Below are 19,668 nucleotides of genomic sequence, written 5' to 3' on the forward strand. Positions count from 1 at the left end.
ACTCTGATCTTATTTTATCTCATAGTAACTATTACATCTTCCTTCATGAAAAGTCAATTACTAACAAATAATAATTAAATCATTTATCTCGAAGACAAATGACTCATTGTCACATTACTTTTCATCTATCACGTAATATCAATGAGACAATATCATTTACCCTTTATTAAGCTATGAATTTCATTATTGTAAGTGAAACTATGTCATGCAAAATGTTGGATCTGGTGCCTTAACTGTAGTATTTTCGTTTACGTACACTTATAATTTTTTCGAACAGATTGGTTAATAAAATAATTCATGAATTACATTAATATATTTTGTATAATTTCCTCATGTGGTTTTTGCATGTAAAGTAAAATAGAAGAAAATATTGGCTCATTGGTTGTCTAATGTTTAAGCTAATATTATGCAATATATATTATGTGGCAGGAGCGTAATACGAAAAAACAACTTATATTAGTAGATGAACCTAAACATGTCCTTAGTCTAATCAAAAATGAGTTGGTTGAAAGACTAATATATTGTCTATCAAGTCCAACTGGGGAGATGTTTTGTCTTAGGCGTCAAAACGGATGACTCCCAGAAGATAAAGACATAGATATAACTAACTAAAATGCTATGAAGACATCTTAATCTAGAAATGTCTAGATCCTATCCAAAAAATTGTCACAAGTTAACTAATCTTTTCAATTTGAAAACTGACATTTCTATTGAATTGACTTTAATACAATTCACATATTCTGTGCATATATCATTCCTCGTTTCCTCGAAAAGATTCATCCTCATATACTGGCTTTGATTGAATCTTAGTTTGATTTGCTTGACCTTTGACCTTGTTGTTGGGCCTTGAGGTGATGTAAACCTATCACATCCGTGGGCTTGGAATTGGACCTTAAGACTCGTATCATTGCATCAAGACCCAAAAAGAATAGATCCTAAATCTATTTATGAATTTATTCACGTGTAACATTCAAAGTGTGGCATACCTTAATCCTAAATGGATGATAGACTATGTATGCATGACTCGTATACTTTGATGTAAGTAAAAGCCTGAGTTTAAATAGATAAGAAATCAAAAGTTGGTGTGTTGGGTATGCGACTTCTGCAATATGTACCGTCATTCACAACAATGGAATTCATAGCTAGAGATATGGGTAAATGATATTCTCTCATTGGCATTAAATGATAGATGAAAAGTAAACATGGCAATGGGTCGTTCGACTTTGTGATGAATGACTTGATTATTATTTGATAGTAATTGACTTTTTATGAAGAAAGATGTAATTGTTACTATGAGATAAAATAGAATCATATTGGGAGGGATGAATGTCCCTCCTAACAATATTGCCTTCAAAGTTGGAACTTGGATTTTTTTTATTATAGCCAGTTACTTGGTGAATATTTTAACAATATTTTTAGGTTTAATTAATATCTTTTTATAAAGGAGCATGTAGTTTGGAATAACAGAAAATATTATAGAACGTTAAGAATCACTTTATATATCGCTCCGCTAGATTTCTTGTAAAGGTAAGTCTCCACAAAGCGATTTAATTTTGCTAACCAATAACTTAAGAATATTATTCTTTTAACAAGGGATAGGAGCAAAGGAATTTATTAATCTCAGATAGTAGGCAATGTTTGAAAATTTTAACACAATCTTTTTACTGTTTCACTTATAGTTTGATTGACATAGGAGAAGTAGGACCTTGGGTTGGCTCTGCTTTTAGCCTTTCCAAGAATTAACATTTTTAATTTAACCTTATTAGCTTTTAATTAAATGGAATATTTTATATTTTTAGCTTTTTAAAAATATAATAATTTACTTTTTACCTTCCCACATTTTGTTACTTTATTTTGATCTCTTTAACAATTTTTTTTTACCGTGGATTGCCATATTATTCATATATATGTTAAAAGCAATTTGAAGAAGAAATTAATCCTACGTATCACAGTTAGATTATCGCTATTTATCAATCTAATAATCAGACATCAGTAATTAGATTTCTCTAGCTAAACATATTTAGGTTAAGGAAAATTCTTAAGTAGTTGCTTAGAATATGTTAGTCAAAGGTTTCACCCTCTGCTATTATGCGAAATCTCATTATTAAGGAAAATGCTTAATTAGTTGCTTTGAATATATTAGTCTAAAGTCTCACCTCCTACAACATGTGTACAAGTATAAGAACTAGAAGAAGATGAAATCTATTTCTGTCCATATTATGTGGCTAAGCAATAGCAGGATCCAATATGATTAGATGTTGGAAATATATATATATATATATATATATATATATATATTAAATTTTAATTTATTTTTAAAAAATTGATGTATAATTATAAACATGAACTTTGATTTTGAATAATGGTATAAATGAAATTTAAATTTGATTTAATTCTCACAAATTATTAATACAATTATTGATGTAGCATTATTTTATGTTTATATATTACAATACAATTTAATCAAAATTAAAATTTTAAATAATATCATATTGCACATTAAATTAAAATTCATATATAATTTTGAGATTTATCTTTAAATCTTAAACAAATTCATCACTTAATTAATTCCTTAAAATTAGGCTGCATGTTAAAAAAATTAGTTTTAAAAATATTCTTTACGTTTTTTGTCCAATGCTGTGAAAATGGTAAACTAAGTTGTCAATAAATATATTTACCACATTGTTAATTAATATATTCATTTTGTTCATTTTATTTATATTTACAAATTTTGAAAAGTGTCGTAAGAATATTTAAACCTGTATAAAATAAATATTTATAAAAAATTTAATCACTATTTTATATAAATTAAGATTATAATTTGAGGTTAAACCCATTACTTACATTTTTCATATTTGAGGGTTAAAATTTTGTACTTAATATGTATAACATTCGTATATACACTTCATATTATAATTACTTAATCTAAAATATTATTTATATGCTTGATTAAGTTAGTGACACAAGTTTATTGGGACCAATTTGGTTAGGAAAATTATGAAAATGACATTCCATATTTAAAATAAGTTATATTATTATAATGCACTCTAGTCTTTTATTTAAAAAAACTAATAAATAATTTGTGTAGGATGAAATTTGAACTCATGTCATTTGCATTGTTAAAACATTAATTTTACCACTTAACCAAAGCTTTATTTTAATATATTTATAGTATTTTAATTTTTATGCATATTATATTACCTCTATAAATTGCATATTTATACTATTATTTTAACTTTTGATTGAGTTGGTGTTATGAATCAATGATATAAAAACTCAATTAGGAAAATTACAAAATATTATTTTGTATTTAAAATAAGTAATGTTATTCTATGATACTTTAATCTTTTTATTTTAAAAGAAATAATAAATCATTTGTATATGGTGGGATTTTACAAACTTAAAACTTTGTCACTAAATCAAAACTTCATCTCAAAATATCTAATACATTTTAATTTTATTATGCATATTTTATTAACTCATCAATTGTATACATTAATAATGCTATTGATTGAGTCGATGTCACAAATTAACTTGATATCAATTAAAGATTAATGACAACATTATCATAAACAATTATAGTGTATTCAAATATTCTTAATCTTATATATTTACGTATTTAAATTTTATTTTACTCAAAATTTAATCTATTTTTTATTTTAATATTATAAATATTTTTAATTTTAAACTATGCATTTCACTATGTAGATAATTTTTAAATTTGTAATATGTATAATATACTTTTTAAGATTACATGATGTTTAGTTTGTTGTACACATTTTCCAAAACAAAAACATTTGCCATTCAAAATAATTTCAAACTTATCAGCAAATTTGATTATAACCCACCAACTGCATATTTAATGAAGTAATGATGTTATCAAAATATATATACATTCAACTTCCTCATCTCTCCTTTCCCAAATCACCTTCACATCTCTTTTAACCCAGTTTATAAGAAAAAAAAAAAAAAAAAGAGTAATCTTAAAATATTAATCAATTAATATTATAGAAAAAAGTAAAGTTGAATAAGATGATGATAAAAGCTGATGTGTTGAGCCAATCTAGGGAGGTTAGTGAAGAGATTTTATGGGGGGATTTAATCTCAAATCCCTAAAACATTCGAAAGCATAAACAAGAGTGGGGGCTCCTCCTCGTCCGCTACACAAACCCAGGTATGAATGGATGGTTAACTTAAATGACTTGAGAGTTGAGTAACTCCCACCCACTCATTCCCACAATCATAACACCCATTCCCCCCCCCCCCCCCCCCTTCTTCCCTTTCTCTCTCCCCTCCTATCTTTTCATATCCCAATCCTATTTTATATTCTATCCATAAATTTACTTGAATTAATCCTTTTATTATTAAAATAATTAAATCAAATCAAATTTTAATAAAGTTAATTTAAAAATATTAGTTATTTTTAATAAAGTTATATTTTAAATTTTTTATAATTTTATAAATAAAAATTTTTGTTTGGAATTAAACTGTAAATGAAAAAATATAAATTTTATGTCATTTTTAATACAGTAAATGTTATTTATATTCTAATTTAGCCTTATTTGAAATTTTTAATAATACAAGGATTAAATTCTTCCACTTAATAATATGAGGACTTCTAAAGTGCTTTCACTTATATCTATTTATATTATTATTAAGTATTTTGGTTAAGTTGATGTTACCTATTAATTGGGTTCTAAATTAGTTGTAAGGTAACAAAAATACATTTATTTTCTGAAGTAAATTATATTTTATGGTTGTTTTATCATTTTATATATTTTACATAGAAAATAGCAAAAACATACACATGATAAAATTTGAAGCTACACCTTCAAAGTTTTCAACATTTAAACTTTATTATTCAACCAAAATCACATTTACTATTTATACCAAATTTTAATAAATATATTTGTTACATAATTTTATTTTTCTCCCACATGTGTGTCTACCGTAATCTAATTTTTTGATAAACCGTTAGCACAAGCGAGTTGAGGGCGTGACAAATCTCACATTTATTTATATAATTATTTACTTTATTTTTTACTATACCCTATAATACACTTATCACACCCTCAATCTGCTTGCAAAGTCTAAAAATTTTCACTGGCAATGTGTCAAATAATTTTTCATATAAAATTTTGATATAATTGTATTTTTTCTATCGTATATTCTATTACTATATTAAAATGTTTCATTAAATTTGTGTCACCCTTAATCAAATCACCAACTCATTAATGAATTTACTAAAAGTGCCTCATTTTTAATTTATTATTATATTTAAATGTTTTTATTGAGTTGGTGTGGCCTCAACTAAATTACCAATTCAATAATGAATTTACCAAAAACCCTCTTTTTAATAATCAATAGATATTATTTTATCTTTTCATATACAATCTAAAAAATACTTGTGTATAATATGGTTTGAACCTAAAATATTATTATGATTTTTAATTTTATCATTTTACCTAAATTATTTTTTATTATTGTATAAATTATTTTAAATTCATTACATATATTTTTATCGGAATTACAATATAATAACAAATAGTATATATCCAAACAACAATCAAACCAAAATAACACCTCATTGATATTTCTTGATGTCATCTTTATTTTATATAATTGTATTCAGATGCCTCATTTAGCATTTTAACTTTTAAATTTTATACGACTTAATAAGGTATGTTTATAGAAGAAGATCATGACGCATTTACAAGTTGGCTAAAAAAAAAATTGGAAGGAAAACTATATTTATTTGATAAAAAAGTAGTTGAAATAATAATAACGTAAGTAATTTAATTATGTAAAAAAGTTAGAATAATTAATTAATTAATAATGTAAGATGTGGGTCTAGGAATTCTTTTTTTAAATATGATAGTTCAAATTTAAATGATTTTTAATATAATTCAAATACCACATTTTAATTTTAAAAAATGCTAATAATGAAAAGGGTAATAAAAAAAACACTTCCCTACCCACTATCACTTCGTCCACCCCCACTTCACTACACTCTTTCTCTCTCTCCCGACCAGACTAGTCCTATCAGATTTTTATACATTTCTATATAAATTCATCTACATAAATTATAAGCCAAAAGAAAAGCCAACAAATTTCTTGTTCTTTGTCCTCCTACTTCTCTCCATCAATTCTTCAACCTTTCATCATTTCTTTATTTTGTTGTTGTTGGTTCTAGGGGAATATATATTTAAAAAGAGAGAGAAAAAAAAAAGTTGAAACAAAAATGTCACTGGATTTGGCATCTGAACGTGTTTGTTATGTTCACTGCAACTTCTGCAACACCATTTTAGCGGTACACCACTCTAATTCTGATTTTCTTTTTCTCTGTTTATATAGCTTTTCTTTTTTTTTGTTTTTGGGAAAAGAGAGTTGAATTGCCCATGACTGGCTTGTTTTCAATGCCTACCCTTTTGGTTTTGCTGAATTGGGTTCTTTTCTTGAAGAACAGTGTGTGGGAATTCACCTGAAAATATTTAACACTTAAAATATGCCCTTTTACCCCTCCAATTTTCTTCTTCTTAATTTTATGGCCAAAAACAAAAAAACACGCAAAAATAATACACTTTACCTATCATAATCCACGGATCATGTGATTTCTTGATTTGACTTGGAAAAAGTAGCTTAAAATTCTTCTTCTTATGTCATATTTTATGAGAAATTTTAGCCTGGTTGGGGATTTTATGATTTGAAACTCTTGAAAAGATTGATCCCTCATAAACAAGCAAATGAAGTGAGTTTCAACAGTTCAAAAGGGCAAACAAAATATCCTCCAAAGGGACTTGTTCTGGTGGTAAAAGCTTTTTCAGGCTATGACTAGGGCTACAGGTAAGCACTATTTAGGGTTCTTCCAGGTCAAGGTACAAGTCAACAATGGAGGAGATTCTTTCCTTTTCCTACCTTCCAAAGTCAATATTATTCATGGTATTTCATGTCTGATTTACCGCTCCTCTCCTCTCCAAATTCAAGCCTACAAGTTGCTTTAGGTTTTTTCAATTACAAATCCTCTTAGATCTTCTTCATTTTATCAGCTAAACAGCTACTGCATCAACAATCTTTCTTCTTTTAAGATCTTTACTCTTATGGGTGCTTTTTGTGATGGACATGTATTCGATATAAATATCAAAAAGAAAGAGGTGGAGAGAGAGGTGGTCATGGATAATAAGCAGCAAGCAATAAAACCCAAGTGCTGCTTTTCTTTTTCAACCATCTTTTCCTCATAACATGCTCCGAAAACAAACAAAACCACATTTACAGGATCCCAAACACTGCACATAGATCAGTAAATCAATCACCATTCATGATAAATGTTTTTTTTAATCTTTTTCTTTATTCAATGGCCATATTTGATAGCTCATGACTTTTATGGTTTCCGTTCCAGTCACGTCGTTTTCATCTCTCTCTTTCACTCTGGGTTTTCTTTTTTTCCTTTTTCTATCTTTTATCATCTAGCTTGCGGTGTCAGCCAAAAAAGTGAGGCGCACCGAAAGGAAAATACATAATAATATTGGGGGAGAAATGAGAAGTCCTTTGTACTTGTAGTTATTGCCCATGTGAGCTAATCAAATCACTCACCTCTTTCAACTTTGATGTCTTATTAGTATAAACTTGGCACCTGCTATCATTTCTATCTCCTCCCCCATATAAATAGAACCCTCAATGAAAACTGAAAGCCATACGTAGTTTTTATGACAAAGGATTACTTCATGTTCATGACTCCCCCCCTCTTTCTCTCATTTGCAAGTGTTTGGATACTCAGAAAATGGCAGATCCGGGGACCATAGAAGGAAAATGTCATGGTCTCTGGGGATATTAGGCTTGGAACTTTGATTTCTTCGCTTAGGGTTTGATAATATTGTAATATATGAAACAAACATAACACACCCATATATATATACAGGTTGTTGCTTTTAATCAGTTCTCACTACTTTATTAAGCTTCCAAAATGGTAACATTTTGCAGGTTAGTGTTCCATACAACAGCTTGTTCAAATTTGTGACTGTTAGATGCGGGCATTGTGCCAATCTGCTGTCTGTAAATATGGGAACTTCACAGCAAACAGTTCCCATTCAAGATGCTCAGGTATAAATATAATCAAGGTTCTATTGCCCCCCTCTTATCACTTCCTGAATATTAAACTCAATACTAAAAGATTATGGAAAAGAAGGGTAAGCATTTAAGACAAGGAATGCATATTTTTTCATTAACCAAAGATTCCAAAGCATACTATTATTTTATGGGTTCCTAACCCTTTTAGCTGATATTAATAATATTATACTCTGGTGTGTTCTCAAAATACTATATGAAACAATAAATCTGTTGTTTCAGTTGATTTGACCTCTTTCCTCTTATACTCTGATATTATTATACATACTAACCCTTTTAGTTTCTTTTGTTGGGTGTTTTTCGTTACAATTAATATATGTACCTTGGTCTTTGGATGTGTTTTTTAAACCAAGGCCAAAGTGGAGCTTCAATGCTCTTCTCAATGCTATCAAAAGCTTTGTGGGCCAAATCAGAAAGGGACTGTTTGGAGGATTCACTTGTTTACTTTGTTTTGAGTGGAGTTGCAGAAACAGCAGATCATAAACATTGATGAAGATCCTTCAAATAAGGAATGTGGGTCGTCTTCCAAATGCAACAAGCAGTTTTCTGGATTTGACTCTGCACAAAATGAAGCACCCAGAATGCCTCCTATTCGCCGTTAGTCTCTCTCCCTCTCATATATAGTATTTATATTTGATGGACTATCAAATTCTATGCTCTCTTAGTTCACTGATAATACATCAAATTTTAACTCATATATATTGTACTTATACATATCTACGCAAATGCATTGAGCTAAGTTCCTTATGCAAAAGCCCAATGCATAGTTGATACCATAAGGTTAAATGTAGAACCAAATGCCTAGCTTTTGTATGACGGATATGGAAAACTTGGAACCAAAAGGATAAAAAGGGGCTCCCTCGCAACTGGCAAAAGTAAAAAAATCAACACATTAAGCAACTTATCTGAGCTCTCCTTTCCAATCATAGCCCCTACAAGATGGTGACCTTACATAACAAGTTTAACTCCTCATTAATTATTAACAGTTTCCTACACCATAGCCTCTATACCATATCAAAGTTGCCCCTACAGCATACGTTAAATTGTTATATATTAATTATCACAAACAATTCGTATGCTTACGTCTGCATGAAAATGGACCACCATTTGAGCACCCAGGTTGGAACCCTATACTGTCAAGTTTCACATGCCACAAATGCTGATTGCCTATGCCAATTGAAAAAATTTCCTTCCTATGTTTTAGCATCTACTATATATCTGCCTACATTCTCTATATATGATCACATAAGTATGGAAAAAACATTGCATAGAGATGTGAAGCCTTAGATCCAGAGTTTTGTTAAATTTAAGCTTGCTTATAATTAAATGTTTGATGAAGTATGATGAAATAATGCAGCCCCTGAGAAGAGACAACGTGTTCCTTCTGCATATAACAGGTTTATAAAGTAAGTTGAACCAAACACATGGTTACTTGATTATGGATGATGGATGGTAAACCATCTTTCACACGTTCTCTTTACTTGGATAATGCTATATTTAGGGAGGAAATCCAAAGGATTAAGGCAAGTAATCCAGACATCAGCCACAGGGAAGCTTTCAGCACTGCTGCAAAAAATGTAAGTTTTTTGGATACATACAATATATACTCATTGCTTATTTAATGCAATTAACCATAACTCCATTATAAGAGATCTTTTCTTCTTCTTCTTGTTGTTTTAAGTTGATGGGTCGAACTTACTCTTTTTTAAGAAGAAATAAATTTGATAAAAAAATATCTACTTCCTCCTAAAGTTTGAAAAAGACCCACTTATCTCCTAAATTTTGATAAAAATGCATTTACTTATTAAACAAATTTTAAATAAAATTAAAATTTACTTTTTATTAATTACTTATTTTTAATTTGTTCTTGTTATCTTCAATCTTTATTTTCAATAATTTTAAATTAAAAATAATAAAAAATAATTAATTATGAAATATTTTGATTATTATTAAATTAAATTATAATTTTTTGTAATCATATGTTAAACATGATATATTTTTCAATTAATATATACAAGTTTTTCTTGAGGTTACAAATACATTCACATTGTAATTACAAAGAATAGATCGGATAGACTTAATCATTATAAAATACGATTAGATTAATAACCAAAATATGATGCAGGCTTATATCAAAACAATTTAATTTATAAATTGTTTTATATTATAATATAATCATATTTTAAATATAATGTATTTTCAATTAATATATTAAATAAATTTTTTAAGTTAGAAATACATTGTGATTAATAAAAATAGATTGGAATAACTATAACGACAGTTAATCATTACAAAGCATAATTAATTTAATAACAAAATATATCTAAACTTAGACTAGAATAAATTTATACAAGACCCAAATATAATAAAAATAAATTAAAATAAATATGAATTAAAACCTATACATGATTTATACAAAAATAAACTTGAAATTGAGATCTTGATTTAACCTTACCCATTAATGTAAGACTTCATTGCCCATATTTTATTTTTATCTTCTCTTTTACTCTTTTTTTTAAAATAATTTCTTATGCAAATACATGTTACAACCTTTTAAATTTTAATTATATATTAATTTTGAGATTTTTTATATTTTAGTATTTTTTCCATTAAAACTTTTTGAATAATGATAACTAATTATTTTACATAGAATTCATCTTAAGGTTAACATATAACTAAATTAAATATAAAATTAAAATACTTAATTTAAATTGAAGTCAAATATAATTTTTATAAAAAATTTAAATATATTTAATATTATAATACTTCAATATGTAATTAATTTTTATTTTTATACAATCAATTTATGCCTACTTCTACCACAACTCTTCTCAAGATTTAATTGAACCCGTGTCCTCTTAATTAACTTGTAATTAAAACTATAAAAATAAAAAATAGAAAATATATAGATAAATAATGACAATATTTTTATTATTTTATCTTTTCATTTAAAACTTGCTTAGCAAATAGATCTAACAGTTTATATGATTTTCTTCAAATATGAGGCATAAGGGCATTCCAAAATCATAGGGATATGTGTAATTTACAGTAAATTAGGATTAAGTTATTTTTAATACCCAAAACATTATGATTTTTAATTTTAATTTTACCATTTTAACTAAACTCATATTTGATTATTATAATTTTTTAAAATTATTATATACATTTTTATTCAAGTCGTGAGTGTGTTATAATCTATGATATAGGTATAAATAAAAATATATTCAAAAATACTTAAACATTATCCATTTATCCAATGAATAATACACACCTTTCGTAATGAAATTACGTCCCTAATGCCAGGCTATTAATTTGGTTATATCCACAATTTGTGTTGAGAACTAATGATTTGTTCTCCACATGTTAAAGGAAACAAGAAATGTAGGACTTTTGCCATGCCTTGACAATATCTTCCACATCTTATCTTTATATTGACAAGTGAAGAAACAATTTAGTCCCTATTATTTGGGTTTGACTTCTTATATGAATATGTATTTATCTTGGAAGATTATAAGTGTACTTTAGAAGACTTGCACTAATATGATAGTATGCAAATAACAACATAAATGCTTTTGCAGTGGGCACATTTTCCTCACATTCACTTTGGGCTAAAACTGGAGGGAAACAAGCAAGCAAAACTGGACCAGTCATTTGCAGACCAGGGTGCTCAAAAGTCTAACCCCTACTACTGAATACACAGTGGCAATTTGTGACTACAAGTCAATCATCATATGTTTATTTACAAAACAAAGTTGAGGTTTTGATTAATAGTCTCGTAAACCATATTACTAGGAAGGCTGTCCTCTCCTGACCTTGCTATTTGCGTGTTCTGCACTTTTCACAACTAATTTCCTTCTATTCTAGCGCTTGCATTTATGCATGTTGAATTCAGCTCATAACTTTATTCCAGGGAATAATATGTTGCAATTTCTTTTGGTTCATTATGCGACAGGGGTGATAGATACTAAGGCCCCCTAATATGGGAACATTTTAGTAAATTGTTAAATTACACTTTGACCCCCAAATAATAATATTTTAATTTAATTTTTTAAAAATTATAAATATATATAAACTAATGCAATATTGATGAAATTGTATTTTAATTGTCATAAAAATACATAAATGTTTAAGCAAAAACCCACTAAGGCCCCTTTATATAGTTAAGCATGGACCCTCTGCAAGGTGTGCCTCTATTCTCTTCTCTCCGTCTGGGTCATCTCTCTCTCTTCATGGGAAACCCATCTCTCTAGAGAAGCACTAAGCTTCCTTACCACACTCCAGCCACCATATCATCGGCTCTCCCCCTATCCTAAATAGGGTAAATCAATCAACTCCGCCACTAACCAGTAGGTTATAACAAATAAATTCTGCCAAAATCTCCCCTTTCTGTTTTTCTCTTAATTCTTTTCAATTCTATAGTCCACGACAGGCACTTTGATTCATTCACTACTTAGCCAATATGACATTTTGTTCATGATTTAATGCTTGCTTTAGACGTTTGTGCGGTTAAATATCTTTTTATAAAGAAAAATAGCAATAAAAATACACATTATAGGATTTGAACTCAAAACATTGAGAGGGGATCCTTTTGAGGACCTAGGGGACCTTCTCGCCTGCCAAATTTTAGGAAATTTTGATTTTTTGTTGGGTTGAAATTTTTAGAATATCTTAATTAAGTCCCCTCAAATATTTGAGAATTTTCCTTCTACTTTTTTAATTTTTTTGAATATTTTAATTAAATTTTCTTAAAAATTTTAAAAATTCTCATTAATCTCACAAAAGATTAATTGAACCCCTAATTCTTTTATAAAAATTTTCATTAAACTCTTTAAAATTTTTAAAAATTTTATTAAACTCTCTTCTCAAAATTTAATCTCAAAATCTACCGCTACAAACATCTATAAATTTAAACACTTTATAATTTAACATTCAATCAAAACCTCGTCTATTAATAATATTTATTATTACACATATAAGAGAGTTTAGAAATTTCATGATAAAAGCTTTCTCAAGGTTGTTTCACATAATCTTATCAATAGGTTAGATATAATAATTAATATTGATATATAAGCATTGTTTAGCATGTGTCCATCTGTCGTGTTCAGATGTCAAATCAAACTCAGATGACTAAATATTAAGGGTTCGTTTACTTACATATAAAAAGTTTTGCGAAAAATATTTTCTATATCTTTTTTTGTATTTGTTTCATAGAAAACAGTTTACTCAACAGAAAATGACTTACAAGTAATTGTAAAATAAGCCATTTTCCCGTAAAATGACTTACGCTTTTATTTTTGAAAAAGAGCTCCTCTATAGGTAATTTTATTTTATATAAAAATTAACTTAAATCAAGCTTAATATTATTATATTGTTAATAAATTTAATTTTATTTTAAAAATATTTAAAATTATTGAAATATTAGTATAAAATATTATTAAACATACATAATTAATTATTTATATTTAGTATTAAACATACATAATTAATTATTTATATTTAGTCATATAATAAATTATATTAATAAATTATTTAATATTTCAATTTTACCTTAATAACAAATTTTTAAAATTATAATGTTAAATAATATTCTTCACATATTATTGAAAATATTCAATATTATAATTTTAATAATAAATGTTTTGTAGTATAAAGGTTAAAATATGTAATAAGTCCATGTACTTTTCACAAATTTACAATTTAGTCTCTGTACTTTTACTTTCAAAAACTTAGTCCTCTATTTTTCAGATTTGAAAATCAAGTCCAATCGTTGACATTTTGAAATTTTTGTCAATTTTTTATATCACATTTAAAAAATACTCACTTGATAGTCATGTAACTAAAAATGACATTGTCTTGAACTGAATTTAACAAAATATTTTTAATATATGCAAAAAATTGTAAAATATAAATTTATAAATATAAAATAAACTCAGTTAAATAATGAAAAGATAAAAAATTAATGTATGTTTGTTTTATTGAAAACAACTTTTATAAAATATTTTAAGAAAATCAAATAATTGAAAATATTTTACAGATTAATAAAAACATCAGAAAATATTATTTTTAAAAACATTAAGTCATTTTTTAAAAATCACTTTCAAGAAACTATTTTCAATGGAACAAACGAAGTCTAAATGTCATTTATAAAGATGATTAAAGTATTTTGTTGGGCTTTCTTCACATAATTTGATGGCACAAAAACCATGCAGAAAGAGTTACACAAATACACGACGAACACACACAAACACACCACCTTGGAGTTCAAAAAAAGTAACATTTATAAGGTTTTGGATTGACCAACCCAATCATACCCTTGTCATACAGAGAACGCTTGGCATTCCAATTTCAGTTCAAACCTCTCTTCAACTCTGCTTTTATTTCTCTACATTTTTGCTTAGATTTTTGTCACCCCTTTTTAAGCTCGATAAAAAGTTGGATTCATGTTTGAGGATGACGACTTAATTTAAAGGTCTGATTTAGTTGGTAGAATATTGATAGGGAGTTTTAAAAAGAAAAAGTTTTGACAAATCACAAATACAATAATTGATATATATACATACAGAATTAATTATATTTTTTTTTATAAATGTACACAATCAATTAAAATAAGAGTTTTATGTATAGATTTGAACTATAATATATAGTTACATCAAATCAAAATTCATACATTAGATCACAGATTGAACTAAAGTTGATGTATAATTTTGATATTTATCTCAAATATTGAACACTTGATTACATAGTTCACAATGAATGAATAATCTTTAAATAATCAAACTCAGAATAACAATCATGTATGTATTTTGATTAATTTTAATTTTAATATTATATAAATACACATGACAAAGACATAGTAGTTCATATTTTGGGTTTATTGTTAATTGTAATAATTGTTTACCACAGATGTTGAATGCGCATGCATTATGTTGTGCATAATTTTTTAGAATATAGATTCAAGGATCCCACCAGATATATACCTCCAATAATAGATTTGAGTCATAATAAAGTGGGGTTTAATTGCATAATAAATATGATATCACGCATGCCACTAAATTAACCTAAATTATTCTTAAATGAGGTCATTCACAAAACTCATTTTACTATTTGGGCAAAAAGAGAAAGTGAAGGATTTGAGGGTGTAAATGGAAGTGTTTACAACCCAGTTGGAATAATATATATGTATATGTATGCTGCCTGGTTTTCTTTTTATGTTTTATATTTTTCTGATACTCTTATTGTTACTGTGATACGGAGTACGAAAAAGATGAGCGGATTGTGTTGTCATGTCGGGTATAAATCAGAGGCTGTACATTTTTATACATTAAAATTTTAATTCAAACAGTAATATTTTTTATGTAAAATATTAAATTTGAATATTATGATTAAAAAATTTAATTCGACTCTACACAAATTCCATCCTAAGATTTAGGAAAGAGAGTGAGATGTTGGTGGTTTCCGTAGCAGACAGCAGCAGTAGCAGGTAGGAAGAAAAAAGCGGATGAGTCAAGTCAATAGTGACATAACCTTATTTTCTCGGTTGCCAGAACATCAGTTTTTTTTTTTTATATAAATAATCTAAAAATATTCATTAATTACTAAATTAATCATAAAGATATTTTATATAAGAAAATGACTCGTTTGTAACAATATCGGTTGGTGCTATTAATACACTGGCAGTACCACCCCTTTTCCCTTAATCATCACTCAATTATCAGATTTAAAAAAAAAATCTCGTATATATTTTTTAAAATACCCGTGAAAAATATAGGTATTCGCAGTAGATAAAAAAAAGGAAAAAAAAATTTAATGGGTGCTGCTGGTGTGCCAGGTGGCACCGATCAAATTTTTTTGAAAAAACCAGGTGAAACAAAAGAAAAAAAAATAATTGTAATTAAAAAAAACCAAAAAAAAAATAAAGAAGGGAGCCCGTGACCGATGCTTGTTTCATAGGTGGCTCTTGTCTTCTTGGCTTATTGATGCCACCACCAGTGGATTGAAAAATTCAAAAAATGAAAATTGAACACAAATATTATTTAGTTTCCGTCTTTTCCTCTCTCATCCCTCTATTTTTCTCTTATATCTCTTTCTTTTCCACTCTCATCTCATCTAAGATTATTTGGGTTTAGTTGTCCTTTTCTAAATTTTTCAATCCACTAATGGTGGCATTAGCAAGCCAAGAAGACAAGAGCCACTTATGAAGTAAGCATCAATCAAGGACTTCCTCCTTTATTTTATTTTTTTTTAGTTTTTTTCTATTTCAACTGTTTCTTTTCAACTTTTTTTTCTTTCACTTTTTTTAAAAAAAATTCTCACAGTTGTCACTTGATGCATCGATGACCAATAAAAACATATTTTTTTCATATTTTTCATTGACAAAATATTTTTTTTTAAAGTTGGACCGACTACTTGCCAGACCGGCGACATCTATTTAAAAATATTTTTTCTTTTTTTTCTCCACCATGAATATTTATATTTTTCACAGGGATTTCAAAAAATACATACAAATACCACCTGACACAATAACGACACTGAAATAATTTTTTTTATATAATTTTTCCTAAAAGAAAAACCCAACATCATGCATTATCTCCATTTCTAATATCAGTATAAAATATATCTTAAAATGGATGTCCAAATTCTAAATTAGAAAAAGAAAAAAAACTATATATCAGATAGTAACAGTAGATATTTTTACTCCGGTTTAAATAATTAATTTATAAAAATAAATTTAATTATATTAAATAATTAATATTAATATAATATAATTATCATAAATTATATAAGATATGTTGAGATAAAATATATATATGATATCACATAATAAATTAAAAAACAAATAAAATATTACACAAATTTATGAACTATAATTATTAATTTCTTAAATTCGTATTAAAAATCACATACAAATCATGATTTGTACAAATTTGGTTTCCTTTAAAACAAAAGGGTTGTACAAATTTGGTTTGAGAAATCAGACACGCTGCACTCCCACTCCACTTTCTAAACTGCTAATTAAAGCTTTCCAAAATTTATAATTATATTTTTTTAAAGGTAAAATATAGAAATAGTGACTTATGTGTGGTTTAGGTCACTTAACTTTAATTTGTTGTAAAATGATCACTAATTAATATTATCGATTTATAATATTTCGGATATTAATTGTTAAAAGTCCCTATTTTTTTTTTTTTTTTTTTGTGAGCAGTTTAATTCTTTTTCTTTTTAACTCTCATTTTACAAATTTAATTCATCTAAAAATTAAAATATAGACACGTGAAAAAGTATATATTCATATTGTACACTCTTCTTACCTTTTACAAATTTCCATTATTTGGTACTTTCTTTTGTCCTAAGTCTCATCTTTTACAAAGTAATTCAACCTTTTCAATTAGCTGTAAGTTTTTTACTCATTTGGGATGAGCATGTAGACAATCGAAGTCCCAGAAACTTGGAAAGTGATGAGTAGTCACCACTCGGTTGTGGGTTTACTAGTTCAATTAGTATATGTATTATTATCAATCTAAGAGGATATGGGTTCAAGTGCGCTGAAGTGCATTATCCTCTTATTTATAGGTTGGGGAAGTACTATGAATAATTTTAGACATTGTGTAAAAATAAAAACAAATATGATTATAACTTATAATGAATTTATTAAAAAAAGAGTAAAATTCACTATATATTTAGAATTTATTTTTAATTCATTTAAAATATTAAGGTTTAGATGAAATCAATTTTGTTAGTGTGTCGATCTTAAATTTCAAAATTTTGATAAAAAATAAGAGATACTTCTTTGATTCCACATAATACATAAAATTAGAAACTCAATGAACCACTAAAAAGAGGAAATTATTTGGTACACTGTAATTGGAGTTTTTAGACTCCACAAGTAAGATTAGGGGATTGACAAATGTATCAAATTATTTCGTGGATTGGATTTCACTTGACTGTCTATGGCTCCATTGCGTGCGCCCGGGGTAGAAGTTTTGTATAAATGTATCGCCATGCTATTATGTATTTTAATTTAAGTTCTTTTCGTTCTAAGAGGTGGAATAGAATATCCCGGTTGAAGCATAATGATCATATGCCTATAATGCATTGTATGTCCCATAATAGGTCCCATTCTTCTACCCTTTCCGGGGAGTTGATGACTATTCATAGCTATTACCTTGACACCAAAGAAGAGTTCGACTAATGCTTTATTTCTGTCCTAGTTGATCCTGTTTTGACATTAGAAGTATATTGATTTTTCACCAATAACCGAATACTTTTGTCTGTAACTACTACATATTTGATTCCATCCATAAATCTATTTTCTTCCCTATGATTTCAAGTCTCAATAAGAATGCTAGTTCTTACTATTCATATGTTATGATATGAATATACCACACCCATTCGTTATAAGAATATAGTAAAATTTTAAAAATAAATATTTTTAAAAGAGACATATGTCAATATTTTAAGGTTGATTGTGAAATAAAAAATACACTATTAATGTACCAAATACTCACCCCTAAAAAATAGGTTCCAATTGGAATAAAAAAATAGAAGTGTTTTTTTCATTTTGTTTTCTTGAAAATAAAAACATTAAATAAAATTGAAATTTTAATTTTAATTTTTAATTTTAATTTTTAATTTTGAAAATGAAAATAAAACATGTTAAAGAAAAAAATTTAAAAGTTCTTTTCATTTATTTTCACTATTTTTGTTTTTGTAAAATTGAAAATTTGAAATTAAGGCTGGTAAATTTTAAATAAATTGATGATGGTTCAACTAAAAATATTCTTTTGTTTAGACAGTTTTAAATATCAAATTTGTTATGGAATTTATTTCTCATGATTTTATTATAGAAAAATAGATGTTTTTATATTGTTATTATTGAATATAAATTTTAATTCTATTTATTAAATATTTTTAATTTTAAAAATAGAAAAATCATTCAAAAACACACTCACGTTGAGGAATCAAAGATTGATATTGCAAAAGTCGACAAGCTCGTAGTGGTCAGCCAAAAATATAAAGAGTAACATTAATTAGAGTTTTAATTAGGGATGGTGAAATGCCAACAACCCCATCCATTTCCAACACTGGGGGTGTGAAGACACATTTTGTGTTAGTTTGAATATAATTATTTTACCTTATGTTATATACTTGTTTTGCAAGCTATTCGAGAAGCGCAAGCTTGTGAGTGACACTTCGTTATTCATTGCCCAGGATGTGTTTAAGCTCTACCTCCATTGATCATTCGCTTCAAAATACGCTACCCACTCCTCCGGGCACCCACATCTCTACATACGAACATTCTTGGGATCCATTTAAGCAAGATTGGATAGAGTAGTATAGGCCCCACCATACGCACTCTACGACTAGATCTCCTATTAACCTCCAAACCTATGAGGGAGGGCCTAAGCAGACCTATCTACCATTCTACCCTCTTTCTTTACGTACATCGCTAGACAAGGGTGAACTGCTCCCCTTCTCTTCCCTTGTTCATCTTCGCATCAACACTTTATATATTTAAATGAGATATTTATAATTTATTCTTCCGTGTCA

The 19,668-nt window shown here is 27.3% G+C and overlaps 1 protein-coding gene across 2 annotated transcripts; it reads left to right on the forward strand.

The window, feature by feature from the left end:
* The first annotated feature begins 5,941 nt into the window (after positions 1 to 5,941).
* On the forward strand, positions 5,942 to 12,038 carry LOC108454600 (putative axial regulator YABBY 2). Of its 2 annotated transcripts, none has more exons than XM_053018762.1 (6): positions 5,942 to 6,310; positions 7,978 to 8,097; positions 8,583 to 8,718; positions 9,479 to 9,527; positions 9,623 to 9,698; positions 11,700 to 12,038. In XM_053018762.1, exons 1-6 carry the CDS (start codon positions 6,242 to 6,244, stop codon positions 11,811 to 11,813), a joined length of 564 nt encoding a protein of 187 aa, XP_052874722.1. In that variant the 5' UTR covers positions 5,942 to 6,241; the 3' UTR covers positions 11,814 to 12,038. The 2 variants fall into 2 exon arrangements, with proteins under 2 accessions (XP_052874722.1, XP_017608603.1); XM_017753114.2 differs by having other exon boundaries at positions 5,943 to 6,310; positions 8,589 to 8,718.
* Positions 12,039 to 19,668: the final 7,630 nt, after the last annotated feature.

The sequence above is a fragment of the Gossypium arboreum genome, chromosome 9 (assembly GCF_025698485.1).
Source record: "Gossypium arboreum isolate Shixiya-1 chromosome 9, ASM2569848v2, whole genome shotgun sequence".
Classification (NCBI taxonomy): Eukaryota; Viridiplantae; Streptophyta; class Magnoliopsida; order Malvales; family Malvaceae; genus Gossypium; species Gossypium arboreum.

Coding starts and splice junctions, on each gene's coding strand:
- LOC108454600 (XM_053018762.1), top strand. CDS start 6,242: ATGTCACTGGATTTGGCATCTGAACGTGTTTGTTATGTTCACTGCAAC. Junction 8,098..8,582: donor TTCCCATTCAAGATGCTCAG/GTATAAATATAA, acceptor TTTTGAGTGGAG/TTGCAGAAACAGCAGATCAT. Junction 9,528..9,622: donor GCATATAACAGGTTTATAAA/GTAAGTTGAACC, acceptor TGCTATATTTAG/GGAGGAAATCCAAAGGATTA.